The sequence below is a fragment of the Stegodyphus dumicola genome, chromosome 1 (assembly GCF_044657685.1).
Source record: "Stegodyphus dumicola isolate Sdum_Otavi_A_Nest chromosome 1, ASM4465768v1".
Classification (NCBI taxonomy): domain Eukaryota; kingdom Metazoa; phylum Arthropoda; class Arachnida; order Araneae; family Eresidae; genus Stegodyphus; species Stegodyphus dumicola.
Genome location: NC_140768.1, coordinates 180310743 through 180329788, shown reverse-complemented (window position 1 = coordinate 180329788; position 19046 = coordinate 180310743). Strand labels below are relative to the sequence as shown.

General features: G+C 32.0%; 1 protein-coding gene across 4 annotated transcripts in view; it reads left to right on the top strand.

Annotated features, from left to right (window-relative positions):
• The window catches only part of Uvrag (UV-resistance associated gene), an 83796-nt gene that overhangs the window by 13417 nt on the left and 51333 nt on the right, over positions 1–19046 (top strand). For all 4 annotated transcript variants that reach the window (XM_035354266.2, XM_035354271.2, XM_035354279.2 and 1 more), the window contains 3 exons: positions 7362–7396; positions 7517–7580; positions 10136–10230. In XM_035354266.2, coding sequence (XP_035210157.1) covers positions 7362–7396; positions 7517–7580; positions 10136–10230 — 194 coding nt within the window. The remainder of the gene's footprint in view (positions 1–7361; positions 7397–7516; positions 7581–10135; positions 10231–19046) is intronic.

Here is a 19046-nt window from a genome sequence, read left to right as displayed (position 1 = left end):
GTCCTTATAATCCAATATATTTCTTGGCCAATCCAATGTAATCCACAATCAAATTTCGATTTAACGTCCAAAATCAGAAGAATGGTCAAGTATCATGTAACATCATTCACATATGTCGTCCAGCTTGAAGAATATTAAATCATCATAAAGGCACGTATTCATTCACATACGTCATCCGCCTTGAAGAAGATTATTAAATCATCATAAAGGCCCATCTTGCCTTTGTTAGCTTTCTGAACGTCTTTAGTGATTGCTGGTGTCTAGGGTTCGATTAACGCATGCACAAAAGGCATGGCCAAGCCCCCAAAATGTGGGGAAAGGCAACGACCATAGTTGATAACTTACATTTATTACTATTCACAAACATAGATTACATTAGGATTACAATTAATGAAATAATATACGAGCGATCGAGCGACGTCTGCTTCGCTCGCCAGCTAGTCCTCGTCCTCTCCCAAAGGCGGGAAACACATACTGATGCAATGCATGCGTCACACAGTAGGGGATTAGGGAATATCATGACATAACATTCCCCACATAAGAGTAGAGCCGAATTTTAAAGAGAACTCTTCGTGGCATCTGTGCGTGCGTATCTAACTCGAAAACGAGTAATCTCGGAACGTTGAAATTGTGTATATAGGATTGCTATAACATGTAGATGTGCACCTCGTATTTTGGTTGCAATCGGCTGCACCAAGTATATAAATATATGTGTGTATATATATATATATATCCACTCTGTTCCTTGGCTCGGTAATCTCAGTTTCTTTATTCTTATATGTTTGTAAATTGTGCATTTTTTTTTTCTTTTTTTGCTTATGATTTAATTTATGTTGTTCTCATCATCCGGTTAAGGTTTTTATGCGTTTAGTAAGTCTGCATGCAATATTTGTAGAATTATCAACAATTTAAAAGCTGTTTAAGTGCGGCTAAGCCTAATTATTTTTACAATAGCGGCCATATTTGTTTACATTTGAAACTTGGCAAAATAGTGGATTGTTTGCTAATCTAGGGACACTAAGCTTCTTCACAACAACAAAGATAACACCTCCTTTTACTATTGTGAATTAAATCATGCTTAATCCATTCTGAAATTTATTCAAGGAAATAAGTGTTTCAGATTTACTTTGTAATTTTTAATATAGATATTTTGCATTTTTATGTATTTTTGCCTTGTTGAGAAGTGAGAACTGAATTAATTGAATGAGAAATACTGAATCGTCTGTGAAAAACTGTTTCTCTTTTGTTTTGTTTGTTTAATTTCTTTTATACATGGTTTTAGATTTATTATAGTATTTGAATAGAACATGTGGCAACGATTAGTTAATTTTTCAGATGATATAAATTTTTTGCATTCTGAGTTATGAAATGAGGAACTGGTAACGTAGCGCTTAGCACGATGAACCTTTGTTTATTTTGGTTTTAAGTAGTTATAAAATAAATTAAATGTTACACTGTTAATTGAACCTAGTGCCAGCGTGTCGTATTGGTAAACTAATACAGTCAAAAGTCGTTAATTCGGACACCCATAATCCGGAATGATCTATAATCCGGACCTCAAAGCTAAAAAGTTTCTGCGCATGCGCTGCGTTGACACATGCGCATAGGCGTTTACGCGTGTGCGTAAGACCTTTACGACTGCGCATATGAGTATGCGCACATGAAACAGAATACGTTTTCGCGTGCGCGTTTAATGTATAACGGACGGTATAAGCTAAAATTATCTATTTCAGTTAATGTTGATGATTGCGTTGTTCCTTAATCTTTGAATTGGATGCTGCTTATCATTTTTTGCAGACTGTAAGAGCAATTTTATAAAAGTAAACTTTAACTTTCGATTATGTCAAATAGAATTTCCGATGCTGGAGCTCCCAAAGGATCGTACAAAATGAAAGTATGTTTCGATGTTCATCAAACAAAAAGTGGAATTGCTGCAAAAAATGGATAAAGACATGAAGAAGGTGACAGAGAGGTTAGTGAAAACGAAAAAATTTCGATTGACAAGTTAGTCGGTATTCTCGGCACAGCAATTACGGGACTTGAACAGCGAAACTTTGTAACTGAACAAGAAATTATGTCTGTTTATAGAATTAAAGAGAAAGTATTATCACTTAAAACGAAGCAATTTAAACAACTTACATTGAAAGCAATGTTTAGTAAAGTAAACAAATAAATATTAAGCTTTCTTTTTTGTAAATTTTGATACCCTTTAGATCATAATTGTTATTTATTTCATAAATTACGGTTTCATATTTTTAATTTTAGAATTTCTGCATTCCATCTTACGAGATTTAAACTGTTGATCTATAATCCGGAATCGCCGAAGTCCCGGCGAGTCCGGATTAACGACTTTTGACTGTATAGTGAATTTTAAATAGTGCATTTATTCCATTGTGGTTTATGCTCTATTGATGAAGTAGATTTAATTCAATCAAATAAGTTTAAATTAAATGCAAGAAAAATGCATATAATTTAATATTCAATACAAGGAACTCATGTGGTGTACACATCAGATTTTTTTCTTTTTACCCACCTGTGGGATACATTGGTACTTCCTTTGATTGTGAAAAAGTAACCATATGTATAGCTCTAAAGCAGTTATTAGCTATCCATTACAAATTTGCAAGGACAGTCTTTTTTTTTTTTTTTTTTTTTTATTCTCATTCAGTCAGTGGCAGTCATTCATCAGTGTGGCATGCAATGAACTGGAAGTTGATCTGTCAGCACTATCCTTATCTTCAGGGCAGATGTTTTTATTTTATTCAGCTTATAATTCCTTACTAAATATAGTAGTTCGTCTTGATGTACTCCATCTTTGATATAATTTAAATCAAATTCGTCGTCATTATAAATATCACGAATACACATCAAATAGTTTTCTAGTTGCAATTTTCTAATTTCAACTATGCGTAATGTATGCTTTATGCATGCGCACATTGAAAGAAATGCTTAATAAAGTAAACAAATAAATATTAAGATTTTTTTGTAAATTTTGATACCCTTTAGATCATAATTGCTCTTTATTTCATAAATTATGGTTTCATATTTTTAATTTTATAATTTCTGCATGCCATCTTACCAGATTTAAACTGATGATCTATAATCCGAAAAAACCGATAATCCGGAATCGCCGAAGTCCCGACGAGTCCGGACTAAAGACTTTTGACTGTATTTGTATGTTGGTTATCTTCCTTTTAAAGTTTCTTCGCATGTTTCTGAAATTAAGTTTTAGTAGTACTATACAATTCTGAAATATACTGGACATCATTTTTTGTATTGAAACAGTTGTCATTGTATATTAATAAAGATAATGATTTGTCATATCTTATTTTATGTTCTCTTGCAGATAAGGTTGTTGTTATAATGTAGTATCAGTTTGTAATTTCATTTATTCTTAATCTAATTTCTTTTATTATTATCTTTTGCTTGATAGCAACATTGATAGCTTACATTTTTTTATTTTTAGAATAATCAAAAGATTAAACTGCATGAGGAAGTTTGCATACATGTGTGTGTGTGTGTGTATATTATACGGTATTTTTTTTTTTTTCTTAAGTGAGAAATTATTAGTGAGCTTTTTTATTCTTTTACTTTCATTATATATCTGTTACTTTCAGCTAGATTCTATAGCAGAGTATTTCAAAACTTCTAGGGTATTAAGATTTTAAAAAAAGTTATTAACCTTTTCTTTCTCCTGTCATGTAAATATTGAATAGCTGGTAAAGAAAAATGTAGGTTTATACTTCAATAAAAATTTCCAGTATTTGTATAATTTTCTGGCATTACCAAAAGTAAATGTAATATGTTTATTTATGCTGGAATAAAAAGTCATAAATAAACAAGGTGATAAAAAATTGATATAAAGTAACAGATGTAGTTAAAAGAAATAGAGAAAATAACTAATATCTTAAAAGCTTCACTTCAGAAATGTAACTGTTAAGTTAAATTTAATAAATCCTATGTGAATAAACTGTTAATGACTTAAGCAGGATAACTCAATTGGGATACTTTGTGTTATAGAATTATAATAATCTTTTACAAGATTTTTTTGTGTAAGAGTGTGGAAAAGCATTTACTGTTAAGATGTCATTTATTATTTCTATGAAAACCAGTATTGGGCATTCATACACCCATACTAAAAACCCATACTAAAAGAGATTGTGTGTGTTCTGTATAGTGCAAAGATAGGTAGACCCAGAACTATGAAACTTGGTACGTATGTTAAGCAGACACTAAAGTACATTTTCTCAAAAAAAAAAAAAAAAAAAAGAATGCCGCAGCGCGCAATGAATTGGAAGTTGATCCGTCAGCACTGTCCTTATCTTCAGGGCAGATGTTTTTATTTTATTTGGCTTATAATTTTTTACTAAATGTAGTATTTCATCTCGATGTACTCCATCTTTGATATGATTTAAATCAAGTTCCTCGTCATTACAATTCGCTTCCAACAGTGAAGAAAGTGGCAGAGAGGTTATTGAAAACGAAAACATTTCGATTGACAAATTAGTCGGTATTCTCGACACAGCAATTATAGGACTTGAACAGCAGAACTTTGTAACTAAACAAGAAATTATGTCTGTTTAATAGAATTAGAGAGAAAGTATTGTCACATGAAATGAAGCAACTCAAACAACTTACATCGAAAGAAATGTTTAATAAAGTAAACAAATAAATATTAAGCTTTTTCTTTTTATAAATTTTGATGCCCTTTAGATCATAATTGTTCTTTATTTCATAAATTATGGTTTCATATTTTTAATTTTGTAATTTCTGCATGCCATCTTACCAGATTTAAACTTGATGATCTATAATCCGGAATCGCCGAAGTCCCGACGAGTCCGGATTAACGACTTTTGACTATAGTAAACTTTATACCATTCAGAGAATTTTTATATGATCTGAAGAAATGAAAATCCAAGTTGACAAGGTCTGATGAATATGAGTTGGGGTGACAGAAAACACCCTAGCGATATTAAGTCTCTGACATTCATTGAAGTGGAAGGGGGGTCATTGGTCAGTTCTAGCTACTTTGTTTCTATGTTTTCTTTTAAAAATGCTATTTGAGAAGAGTATTTTTCTGAGTTTATTGTGTGATTTGGTGGCAACAGTTCATAGTATGCAGTCCCTTATATTTCCTCTATACATAAAGCATTCCTTTTTTGGGGGGAGCTGCAGCTCCTCTCTCAATATTACTAAGGAGATTCTTTTGGCTTACCCTATGACCTTTTGCTTCTAATGTTATTCTGTAGTATCCTTATCTTCAGTAATGAGTTATTTTTTTTAAAAAATGAGCTTCTTTATTTCTTTTCAGCAGAGAAATCGCATGCCGAAACTTGAAACAAGCATATTCTGCTGTGTTAACCTTCTGACTGGTCAGGCTGTTTATTTCCTAGGACACTTTTTATCACGTTTTTAAGAAAATATATATATGCATGCATGCATCTTGAAATATCTCAAAAAAATTTAAGTATTATATATTAAAATTACGTAAATCCATGTATAAAGTACAAGGGTTTTTTGGCATTAAAATTAAGAAAATACCTCTTTCTCATGGCAGTTTTGTGGTATCTTTGTAAAGTCTTTGGTCTGTTGGAGAGGTATCCCTAATTTTAATAACTTGCATACATGATCTTTTTCAAATGATAATTTATTGTACGTTCTTGGAATATTTAATCTGTGATTGTTTCATAACTGCATAATGTGGATTTTCAGCTGTAGCTTCTTTTATAGGTCCTTGTTTATAGAAAATAATCACCCAGAGCAAGCATCATCTTCAAGTCTAAAATTTTCACACTTAAACTTCTCAAACCACTTCAAACTGTATTGTCAGAGATAGCATTTTGTTGATATATAGCAGAAGTTTTACTAACAGTCTCTAGCATTTTTTTGTTTGTTCTTTTAAAATAAAAGTATGATGTGATATAGAAATGAGCTTTTAGCTCTTTCATTCTTAACACAGAGCCAAAACAAACATTATACCACAACACATGCTAGATTTACGCAATGTAAGCAGAAGACCTTAGTATTCATTTTGATAATAATCTCTCCTTATTAGTAGTAACAAAATAAGTTTAAAAAAACACCATTTGATTTGAAAATCATCAGAATATTCCAGATGATATGATAGGTAATGAAGTTTTAAGAGGAAGGAAATATATTCCTACAGAACTATTGAAATAAGTTCATGTAAATTAATTTACAAATATGCAATGTCTTAATGTTATTCCGCAAAGTAAATCATTTTTCAAATTTTTATGAAAAATCTTAGATTTATTTTGGTAACATTCAGAATAACCTGAATTATGTTTTTAAAATAAACATCAAAATGCTTATAGTTAAATTTAACTGCTATTTTTATAAAGCATGCATTGAAATATTATCTTATAAATGCTTATGCGTTAATTATGGTTGCATAGCATTGAGCACTTTTTTTATATATAAATATTGGATAATTTAGGATAATTATGTTTCCTTTTCATAGATCAATTCAGGTAGATTTTGTTCCATATAATTTCTGCATTTAATAGGGTATATCATATGGTTTTCTGTTGAAATGGAAAAAAAAAAAAAAAAAAAAAAAACCTCATTTTATTCAATAATATTATTTATTCGATACTGTAAAAGAGCGGGCATCTTTTTTTACTTCAGTGCCTAATTGCTAAAAACTCAATAATGCATATTTGCACTATGAAAGGAAGTTGGGGAAAAATAATTGGGAATGAGACTATATATTATGTGTTTCCATGGATTGGTGTTCCTTTTATGCATTTAAATATTGCTAAACCCACCAGTGCCAAAATGGTCGCTGAAGTTTGACCTGTGCTCTGTTTCAGGCAAACAACGGCTGCATTGGCACTTTCGTGGTTTTCTCCATTCTTAACATATATATGAGCCAATTCGCTTAAAAAATTCTCCACAAAAGCATCTTTCTCCTTCAGTAAATAGCCATGATGTTCTTTGCCATAATCAAGTAACCAAATTAAATTAGATTCTTTGTTTCTGTATTTTTATCTCTGTATTTAATCAGAAATATCTTTAAATGAAGCTGTTTTTATGTTTGAAAAATAAAATATATAAATTGCTTCATGTTGTAGGTTGAAACATACGATTTTGCATTTATCCTAGAAATAAATTTCAGAGATTAGCATGCAGAGCACAAATATATCTGTGTGTGACTGTATACATATTTTTAATATGTGCACCTTATATTTTGTTGCTCATAAACAAATAATGGAAGAGTAAGCAGCAAATCAAAAAATGACAAACCCATTTGCATGTCATATTTCTGTACATATCTATGTATAATAATATGCCATTTATCATTTTAATATTCTTAAAGCAGTATTTTTTCATCCTTTTAGCTTTCTACAATAGTGAAATTATTCCTGATACATTGGTATGTTTTTAAATATTTATTTTATTAATACTGTCCCTTCTTTAAATTAAGAGCCATTCTTGTGCTTCCTTTTGTTTTGCGATAAAATCACTGATGCATACATATATTTTATTACCATAGAATCCATCATGGAAAGACTTTGAGAGTAGTAACTTTCCTGAAAATGTAGATACAGCTTCTTCTCGTATCCTTCTTGATCTAAAAAAAAAAAAAAAAAAAAAAAAAAAAAAAAAAATAGCAAAATGTAAAGCTGTACGAATTCTTTTTGTTGTTTAGTCTGTTCTTTATTTAAAAAAAGCTTGTTAGATAGAGTAATTTTGTTCATATTTTTTTTTATATTTTCTATTCATAAATCTTATTTGGAGGGGGTGAAGACAGTAATGATTTTTGGTCTTTATATTTTTTATAGTATCACAAATTTAATAAAATGGAAAAAAAAAATGAAAAGGTGGACATAAAATATATTAAAAAAAAACTTTAAATTTCATATTTTCGAATTCAGTTCTACTTGCCTTACCTGGTTAGATATTCCTATTGCTGGTAAAATCTTCACTTTATCTGATTCTGGCAGCTAATTATAGCATAATGGTGAGAATGCATGCTATTTATTTATACATTATTATGGATTTTTTAGCTGTATGGATTACGAACACTTGCTATTTTAATGCCAGCTTTTGTGAATCCTGCAGTTGATTTTCCAATAAGTGAGTTAAGAGTTCTAACTTTATGAGTGTTGGCTTTTAAATAGAAAAATGTACTGTAAAAATTAAGGTTTGCTTTTAAATGATGATATATTTCTGTAGATTTTCTCCGTCCTTAGTTATTATACTTTGGAGAGCTAATTTATTTTGCTCGGGTGCTATAAAGGGTTGAATTTAATGCAGCTGTGTTTTTTTGACTGTGTAGATATAATTCAAAATTATAATAAATCATAGAAGGTTCTTCCTAACTAAAACTGGTTTGAATATAAAATGTACCTCTGAGGTTGATTTTTAATAAAGGTAAATTGATCATTTCTTAGCTAAGAGAGAATTTCTGGGAAAGTGCTTTGAATTTAACAAATGATCAAAAAGATGTGCTTTAAATTTTGGATTTTAATTTTTATTTATTATGCTAAATATATTTTTTACATTATTATTTACTGTTTTTGAGAGAAAGTTGTTAAGTATATCAGTAATTGCATGTTACGATTATAATTCATGGCACTGGTGAGATGTTGTTGTTGCCAGTTTACTATATTTTGGAATATATACCTTACTATATTTTGGAATTTCATAAATAATTATTTTGAAATTTTTAATTTGTATTCTACATATTAAAAAAATTAAACCATCATCATTTCTCAGAGTGAGTTTTCTTCTTGATTCATATTTATTACCAATATTGATTAAAGGAAAGTGGAGGAAAAAATAAGCTTTCAGTGTAATAGAAATTTGTCTATCATATTGTAACCTATTTTTTCTGTTAAGAACATTTCACTGTAAAGGATTCGTTTTTTTTTTTTTTTTTTTTTTTGACAAGTTTATCTTCATTTTGAGAACTTTATCCTAAGCATACAAGCTTATGCATTCCTTTAACACATGCACATATATATTTTTCATTATCCCTCAAAGTTTGTTGATTTTTAATAGATAAAAACCCATTTTAGTTTTGCTAAAAGTATAAATATCTAGTAGAAAGCATGTTGCATCATGAAATCTCACACATTGTAGCATTTAGTCTCACTTTCTAAAATTCTGCAAATTATTTCTTTCTTCCTTTATTTTTAAATCTTTGCTACATCATTGTTTCTCTGTCTGCAAAACTGCTACATTATTTTTAAAAATTAGTCATTAGCATGTCACTATAAGCATTAATCTGAACTTCTGAAGATTAACTGAATCTTATTAGTAATTTAAGTTGATGGGTGTCTTGATCCTTCTTTGCACATCTTCTAAATCCTCTTATATAAAATCTCAGCACTGTTTTCATATTTTGGTAAATTTCTGACCAACACACCTTTTGATTAGAGCAATCGGATTATTGCTCTGATCTTCTGTAGCATATGCTGGTTGCAGGTGATGGAATATGGCTATCTCTATTGTTTAACAGGTTTAAGCAGGTATTTATCCCACATTTTCAACTATCTGGAGATCATAAACTTCGAGGTTCCTAAGCTTATGCTCATGAGTAACTACTCTATCGGTAGTATATTAACATCAGATTCATACATAAGTTTGGAGTTGGCAGAGATTCTGCTCATATGCAGTAGTTTTTCTGTGTTTACAGAGACATACTTGTAGCAGAGTAATCATGCTTACACTGTCACAACGAAAATGATGCAATTGCATGACTAAAGCAATAGTATCTGTAAACATGCATGTGCAGCAGACAGTGTTATGGCAAAGTTGGATTATTTTGACTTTTTGTGTGTAACTACAGAATGTGCAATGAGTGTTACAGAAATTCAGCAATTTCTGTGCTCATGAGTAACATATGCTTAATTTATGATATTTTTAATTTCATGTTAGTGGGCTAATTGCTGTATATTTCAAGAAGCATGTGTGGGTATTCAGATTTTTCAAACTAGAAATAAATAAAAAATGTTTTATTTAGAGCAAAATTTAAAAAAAAAAAAAAAAAAAAAAAAAATTATATTTACTATTTTAAATTGAAATCAGCTGTCATAAATACAACATTGTGTTGGAATATAATTTGTATTTTCTTTTGTCTGTAATCTGTCCTTAAGAATTTTCACAGATGTTTCAGTTAGAATATGGAATATGGCTGGAGAAAAGCAACTTCTTATAGAGTGGGTCGTATTTTTTTCTGGCCTTGTGTTCCTAGGAGAACAGGTATGTTTATGAATACTTTTCTATTTTTGTTGTAGCCAAGAAACAGAATTAAATACTTATTTATCACAGATTTGTTTTAGAAATTGTATACCATATCTAATAGAAATTTTATATAGATTAAGTACAGGTATGTTTATGAATACTTTTCTACTTTTGTATAAATAGTACTTAATTATCATGATTAAAAGCTTAACCTTAAATCCTGTTTTTATTATTAGGAAAGTTTAAATTTTCATGATTTACTCCAAGTAATACTGAATTAGCTTATTAAATTGCATGGTTCATATATATTGTAATTTGAAATTTATATCTGAACCTCAAACTTTGCCATCCGGGACTCGCTCTTTGTGAGAGCGGGTGTGGCAAATCTGAGGTACCCTAGCCCTTCAAGGGATCAATTTCTTGGTAAGACTGAGGTCATGATTCTGTAGCCTTAGTGATCTTTCCTCCTTCCATTTTCAACTCTCCTTATCTGTGCCTTTCCCCATTTTCCCATGTGGTTTTCCTTTTTGGGGATTGGGGCTGAACATGAGATGGTGTAAATCCCTTTGTTTCCAATTTTTCATGAAGAGAAAACTGCCTATACGTTTTCCGTGCATGGAGTTAGAAAGTCTTCCATCCCTCCCCCTAGGCAGATAGCCCTAGTATGCTTTGCCATAATTAAATAAACCAAACCATGCATGGAGATCTGTATGGCTGGTGAGGTGCTGTCCCCAACACATTGCTTTGGCCTCTGCTTCATTCACTTTGCTGTTTTTGCTAGTGTCAGAAGCATGAGGATGAGCTCGTGGGAGCTCCTGCTTTTGAGGAAGCTGGCTGTATGGCTTCAATTTGCATATAGATCCGGTTACTCCTGTCTGAGGGATCTTCTTCCCTTGCTGAACTCCATGTTGGCTGAACCTACCATGTCCAAATCTTTATTCTTGAAAATGACTCATTCAAATCAAAATGCTGAATCTGAATTTTTTTAAAGTTTTTGCTTTCTTTGCAAAAAGCAAAAACAAACATTATTTGCAATGCTACTCCTGATAAGAGTCTTCGTCACTATATTCTAATAACAAATCCTTCTAGGGAGTTGCAAAATAATGTCCCCATTCTGAATCAACAAATCTATAAGCATGCTAGAGAACCAAAGCATATGAAACAGCTCCTGATTGAAATTTGGCCCAACAGCGGCCAAGCGGTAAAGTCGCTGAACACTGGTAGTTCGGTCCAAGGTTCGAATCCAGTGAACGGGCTGGCTGCATGGGTGTTTTCATGGTTTTCGCCATGTGTAATGTGTATATGAGCCAGTTTCCCTTAGAAAGTCCTCCACGAAGGCATCCCTCCCTTTAGGCAGATAGCCCTAGTGTGCTTTACCAAAATTAAATACACCACTGCTACACCACACACACCTGATTGAAATTTATTCTTCTAGACCCAATAAGTCACTAACTGTTCTGAATTTAACCACACTTGTTCATATTGATGTAAATGTGTTAGTACATGGAATCCTTAATTACAGTAGAAGCATCATCTCAAGGGGAACTTTTATGCCTATCAGAAAGAATTAGTAACTGAACTATCGGACCAGAATGCACGTGCTGCTAGGCGAATCAAGATGCGTAAAGGTAGTCAGTTGATTGACACAAAGCATTTATCCTGCCCTTCAGTTTTCTTGATCTCCTAAAAAGTGTGAAAGCTGGGTACTTGCACTTCCAAGTTAGACCTTATGTACCCAACTCCTTGCACTGCTTTTAATGTCAGTGTTCTGGTTACTCAAAGATGTTATGCTGGGGAAACTTACCTGTGGATGGTCATGATAATGATACTTGCAATGTGCAGCATGCGTAAACCAAAAGGGGGAGTACACTGCATTCTCAAGAATATGTCCCAAATGGAAAACAGAGAAGGAAGTTAATCAGTTGAAAATAATAAAGCAGAACTCCATAAATATTAAAAACATGAAATCTAGAAGCCCAGGCAACATGAAAGTATGTTCTTGGATGAAATGAGTATTCTTGTGGTGCTAAATATTCCCTAACATTTTCTTCCCCACAAAACAAACAAACAAAAAAAAAAAAAAAAAAAAAAAAAAACAGCATTGTCAAAATAAAAGTCATAATGGCCACCCAGTCCTGATAACAGAAATGTATTGCCAATTTTACCATCCTTGAACTGAAGAAGGCATTGTTAGTCATGTCCTCGTGTCTAGATAGTGTCAATTATGAAATGCTAAGACATCTATTCTGTCAGTCAGTCCTTCTTGCTCTTTAGAATCGAATACGGAAGTATACTTTTCCTAAAGCATGGAAGAAAGCTGTTGCCATTTCAATAGCTAATCCAGAGAAAGACCCAAATAATCTCCATCTACTCGCTAATAGCCCTTACCAGTTGTTTATATAATCTTTTTGAAAAAAAATGATAAATTGCTGCTTTATCTGTTACCTTGGGGGAGGGGGTAATGTAACCTCTCATATCAGAGTGGTTTTTGCAAAAGGAAGAATGACCATTGATAATATACTCCTTTTAGAAACTTCTGTTCCTTTGTCATTGTTTTTTTTTTTTTTTTTTTTTTAGACAGGGTGTTTTTTTATGACAAGTAAGGGAAATATGGTATTCTGTGTGATGTTCATATCTATGGTTTGTGTGGCAACTTGTCTATTTTCATTCAAAATTTTTGGGGGGCAAGGACTTTTCAAGCCAGGATGGGTTGTATTTTGTGAGATGTCTTTGTACAAGAAGAGGCTGTGTTCTGAGCATTACCTTATTCAATTTAACCCTTTTGCGATGATTTTTTTTTTTTTTTTTTTTTTTTTTTTTTTACAACAGAACAATTTTGATAACATAAACTATGAGTAGGGCACTCTAGAATGCTAAAAATTAAGATGTTATATTTTTAGAAAAATTTTTAACATTGATTTAGGACCGGGACATATATGTCCCATCAGTCCTGACCGCTGGGACATATGTGTCCCAGTAGTCTTCAATGAGTAATTTTGTAAAGAAAACCAATGATTTTTCTAGTAATAAAAATTTAATTACGAATGGTATGGTTTGAAACAATCAATGCACGATGCGACATTACTCATTGTGCACATTATTTTAGTGCGCGATTCCTTCTTTTGTTGTGCACATTTACGGCACCGCCGTTGTGTTTTTGTTGTTACTGGCAGATGGTCACCAACATTTTGTGAGCTTCGTGATGTTTTGGATGGGCGTCCAGTTCCTCTACGGCGTTGATACTGTGCATTGAGCTTTCCGGACGCCATCAAGGCTTCTGCAAGGGGTACAATGAATTCAAGAAGCGGGGATTTTTCGATGTTTGAGTTCGCAGTAACGCAATCCATGAGTTGACCACTGCGCTCATCAATAGGCGAAAAAATACTACTCAAAGCACCGCTGTTCTTTGTATTTTGGGGAATGATCGATATCCATTTCACACTCGTCTAAATCGGATGAGTACTGCAAATTGTGTGTTGGATCTTGAAAATCGGGATTGTCTCTTTCATCATCCAAATCAATATCTTCGTCATCTGACTCTTCTAAAATTTTTTTGATTTCTTCATTAGTAAGTCCCCGGCGTCGAGTCATTTTAGATTGAATTAATATATGCTTAAATTAAAAATAATAAGCAACTATTTCAAAAGTAACCGAAAAATATAATATCTAGAGAAATGATCACATAGGACTGTTGGGACAATGTGTTCCCACTATTCAAGACGAGAGGGACACATATGTCTCGAAAATAAAAACAGAAATAAAACTTTGCCACTTATCAGTTTATTAGAGGTAATCCGCTTCGTGAGTAACTTATCTGGCCTTTGATTTATGGATAAATCAAATTTTAATTGAAAATAGGCGGTATTTTCCAAAACTAAACTATTTACGTTCGTAGAGTATGGAATGAGCTGCTACAACACTTCAAAATTGCTTGAATTGCATTATGTACGGTAGTGCCATCTATGTTCTGTGAATGAAAATACCTTCAAAAATATTGGCAGGACTGGTGGGAAAGTCTCCCATTAGACAGAGAAGCGTTTCTATCCCAAGAGTATTTTTTTTAATTTGCTTGGGACGTATGTGTCCCGTTAGGTGCGAAAGGGTTAAAAATAAATTCTGTTCTTAAGTGACTCAATCATCTCAGGTTCATGGTATGTTGATGACCTTCGTGTAAGTTGTCGTGGGGCAGGTATCTGAAATATGTTACATACAGTTGCAGATTGCTCTTAAGAGGATCCAGAAATGGTCAAATAAACATGGATTTGTATTTTAAAAACAAGAAACTGTGTGTACCCACTTATGTAGAAAATATAATCTTTATTCTGAGTTTCACCTTCAGGGATCTTTGATTCTTGCTGCATCCAAAGTGAAGTTGACTGTCCATCTACATATTCTGTACCTCAGAAAGAAATGTTTCAAAACATTGAGTTTTTAAATATCTTAGCAAATACCACTTGAGGCACAGATCATTGTTCATTGTTTTGCATTTATTCGCTCAAAATTGGATTATGGCTTTACACGACCATTTTATTATTGAAACACGATTCTTTTCATCACCATGCTCTGTATATCTGTTCCAAAGTGTTTAGAACATTTCCAGTCCAGAGTTTTTATGTTTATTGCTATGAATCGTCACGTTGGTTGAAGAACGAGCAACTGATTCTTCATTATTATTTCAATATTTTATTGCAGTCTGACCACCCATGTAAGCTGCTATTGAATGCTGCTGGTGAACATCTGTTTGAAGCATGGGTATTTTGTGTACCTTCTTCTCTTTTAGGGTCTTCCATTGATTGAAGCATGTCTAGCATAGCATGTCTGATGCAGTAAATAGCCAAGCAGTAAAACATTTTGAAATTTGACCTTGGGATCAAGTGCAAATGCAGCTTCTTTGATGCTTTTCATCATCTTTAGAAATGAAATACTATTAATGATCAGACAACTCTTTCTGAACATGGGCAAAGATAATGCAGGTATATTCTCATATTTACAGATGAGTTGAAAGGAGCTAATCATATGGAGGACATTTGTTTGCATGATTTATGCTGAGCCCAAAACCTCTGAATTATCTCCTGTATATTATGCTATATCCTTCATTTCGAAACAATATAGTAAGAAGTTTATATGGACGTATTTAGTGCCCAGAAAGCTCTAGAAAAATTATCTGACATGCAGAATGCAGTAGTTGTTGATGTGATAAAACTGAATTTGAAGGAGCATGGTTATCAGATACTTTACTGCTGGGTTCCCAGACTTGTGGGAATAAAATTCGGTTCGCTAGCAGACATCATAGCTAGTTTGCCATTAAACTGTTCAATCAGCTTGTTCCTTTTAAAAGATATTAGCTCTGTCATCAGGCTGTATTTCGTCGTCAGTGACTCTGGGATGTTCAGTTTCACAGCAAGTTGAGAAGCATAAACTCGAGTGTGGAATACTGGGAAGCTTAATAGAAGCTGAAGAGAGGAAGTTCTCTTGACTTAGAATTGGCCATTCTTGTGTTACACAAAATTATCTTCTAAAAGCTGAAAGTGAACTCATTTGCTCAAGGTACACTGGTCATCAAAATTAAAGGATATGACAGAAGTAAAACATAACTGATAATTAATGAAAAATTATTAATGAAAATAGGTATAAAGTATTAATTAATATATTTTACAATGTTTGGGAGTTGATTATTTGCAAAGTATTGAAATTAAAACCAAATTTATGGAAATTTCCATCCACATATTCTGTGTATATTTCCATCACATATTTCACATACAATGGTGGAAAAATTAAGTCACCTGTTTTATAAAATGTTTTTCTCTAATATGCTGTATGGTCATCTCGAGCAGATATTGCATACCTCACATCTTGATGTCATAGGCTTTACCAAAGTGTTAATCAAGTCTTATGGAATTTCACGCCTTTCTTCTAAAAGTACACTTTTTAGCTCCTGGTGGGTCCAGGGAGGAATTTGGCGCATGAAAATTCGGCGTCTAAGGCATCCCACATATGCTCAATCGGGTTCAAGCTGGGTGAATAAGGTTTTCAAGCTATTTGAATGATAGCTTTTGTTTGCAAGTATTCTGACACCATATATGCTCATTGAGGCCGAGCATTAACATCCATTTGCAAAAACTCTGGGCCAACAGCACCTGTAAACAGTCTAACATGGAGTTCTAATACTTCATCTTCATATCTCCAAGGTGCTGCAATAACCACCTCATATAATCCTTTAAAGATATGCTGCTCGGTGCAGCCATTTATCATGATTCCTTTCCAAAGCATTAAACTGCAGTCATGAAAACGGGATATTTCACTACAAGGGAAAGGAAGCTGGTTTCTTCCTATCTTCAGATCAAAACATGTCTAGATTCACTGTTCCGACTATACCTGGACTCATCAGTAAAGAATACTTGGGCTCAGTCGTCTTGGCTCCATTGAATAAGGCAATGGCACCAGTTTAAACAGGCCTTTTAGGAAGCTGGAGTGAGTGGGAGACAAACTATTGGTTTTCTCGCAAATAGGTAAACCTCTTTAAGCCTTCATGTGGCAGTAGAATAGTTAATTTGAGTTCTTGTGGCAGCCTGAAGGTCTAAAGTCAAATCTGTTGTAGTTGCTTCCTGTTTTCTTCAAGCCAACAATGATAGAAAATGGGGTTCTGATGCAGTTGTTGCTCTTGGTCTCCCTTGACCAGGCTGTCCATCAACTGGTCTAGTGCTTAAAAAGCAGCTTTAAACTCTTGATATGATACTTTGAGGAATATTCAAATTTTGGTCAATCTCCATTTGTATTTGACTTCCCTAAATTGTATGAATTATTCGGCACTTTTGACCTTAACTTAAATTATGCCTTTGAGCCATAACTCCTGAATACTGATCACTCTCAGAAATCACATTCACTTTAAACAGCACTATAGATTGGATTTCTAACATGTGTCCACTGTGCACCACAATGCATTGTCAATCACCAAATATATATATTTCCACCACTAACATATGCATGGAAGTGCAATTTTGCATTGACTTGTATTTAATTAACATAAATAATTATGGCACAGGGCATTGTTTGCAACATGAACTTAGTGAGCATATTTTTTCTCATTATCCTTTAAAATTTTGGTGACCAGTATATAATATGTACACTTTATGTGTCTACATTTAAATTATTTTAATAGCTCTGACATACCTGTTGATCTTTTAATTGAAAAATAGTTCAATTTTAATCTCATGATTTTCAGTTTTAATCTCGTTAATTTCAGTATTTGAAAAAACTGGTTGTTATTATTTAATTTGAATGTTTTTTAAATAACTTATTTTGTTTTATGTCTTATATGTACTGAGATTTTATCTGGTTTTATATTTAATTAATTATCTGAATTTGATGTATCTTCTTAGATAATGAAGTAATGAACCGTGTATTTGGTGCATGATAACCTTATAGTTTAAGCAGCAGGAATTCTACCAACCAACCTCAAAGCTTTAACTAATATTTAAATTCTATTTGGGGGGAGGGGGCTAGGCAAGAACCAGTATGACTTTTTAATGGTATTTAAGTTCTTCTGATAATCTAATTATTTAAATATTTTTTAGAAACTGAAATCATTCTTATCTTCAATCTAACAACTGTTTTAAAAAAAAAGTTTTCAGTCCATTTGTGTGAAAGATAAGAATGTATAAAAGGTGACTATATTTTGTGAGTGTAGTATGGTTTAGTTATTTTTAAATAATTATTTAAGAAATTTCATGTATGTTTTTTTGAATGGAGTCCCCTCAATTGAATTTGCTTTAGCAGGGAAACTTTTTGTACTTTATACAAAAATAGATCTTCTTTTTAAATAGTGCAAGATTTTATATAATATTTAAGATAAAGTTTTAGTGTAAAATTTTTTTCAACTTAAATGGAAATGGATTATGGAACATGATCATTTTGATAGAATTGAATAAGTTGAACATCATTTTATTTACTCACATATTTTTCTCTCTGCATCTGATTGAGATATTTCTAATTTATGGTAGTGGTATACAAGATATGAACAGAATACACATGTAAGTTTTTAGAAAATGGAATGGTAATATTAATTATATGAGATTCATGTGCTGTTCTTGATCTGCTAACTTCTTTTAAGCTGTCTTCAGAAATAATAATTTTCCCCTTACTAACTTTCAAAGGATAAAATTAGTAAATTTAGCCTGAAAATGCATGAGTAAATATGGTATTACCAATATGTATATCAAATGTTTATCTGGAAAATCATATATCAAATGTTTATCTGGACAGTAAATGTCTTGGGGAATGTTAATTTCAATGTAAAGTTAGAATTCAGGAATTGCAAAGATAAAAAAGCATTGAATCATAAAAATATAAATGTAAAAAAATCTTTTTTTTTTTTTTTTTTTTTAATTTCGCTGCTTCTGCTTGTAAGGACTGGTTTTCATCATCTTGAACAGGTACTTTATGATGTTTACTTTTGTATGAATCATAGCTAAGCAAATAAAATTTGTGAACAATTCCTCCTTCATCTTAAGTTTAATTAATAATTAAAATAGGTGATTGATTTATTAATTTTGTTTCTGATAAAGTAGGTGAATGGAGTTGTTATAATTTAATTTTGTGTTGCAGATCAGAACTTTACAAAATATGGCTCTCTAACTGTAATTTAAAATTAGATAATCAGTGAATCCAATAGTTTGTTGTAAACTAATAAGACTGCACCTGTGCTGTTACATAATGTGACAATCTGTGTTTAGAAGTATGAGCAATTGAAAAGTTTGTAATAAATACTGATATTTTATGTACTTTTAAAATCTTAATTATTCACAAATTTAATTATCTAGTAAGAAGAAGGGAAA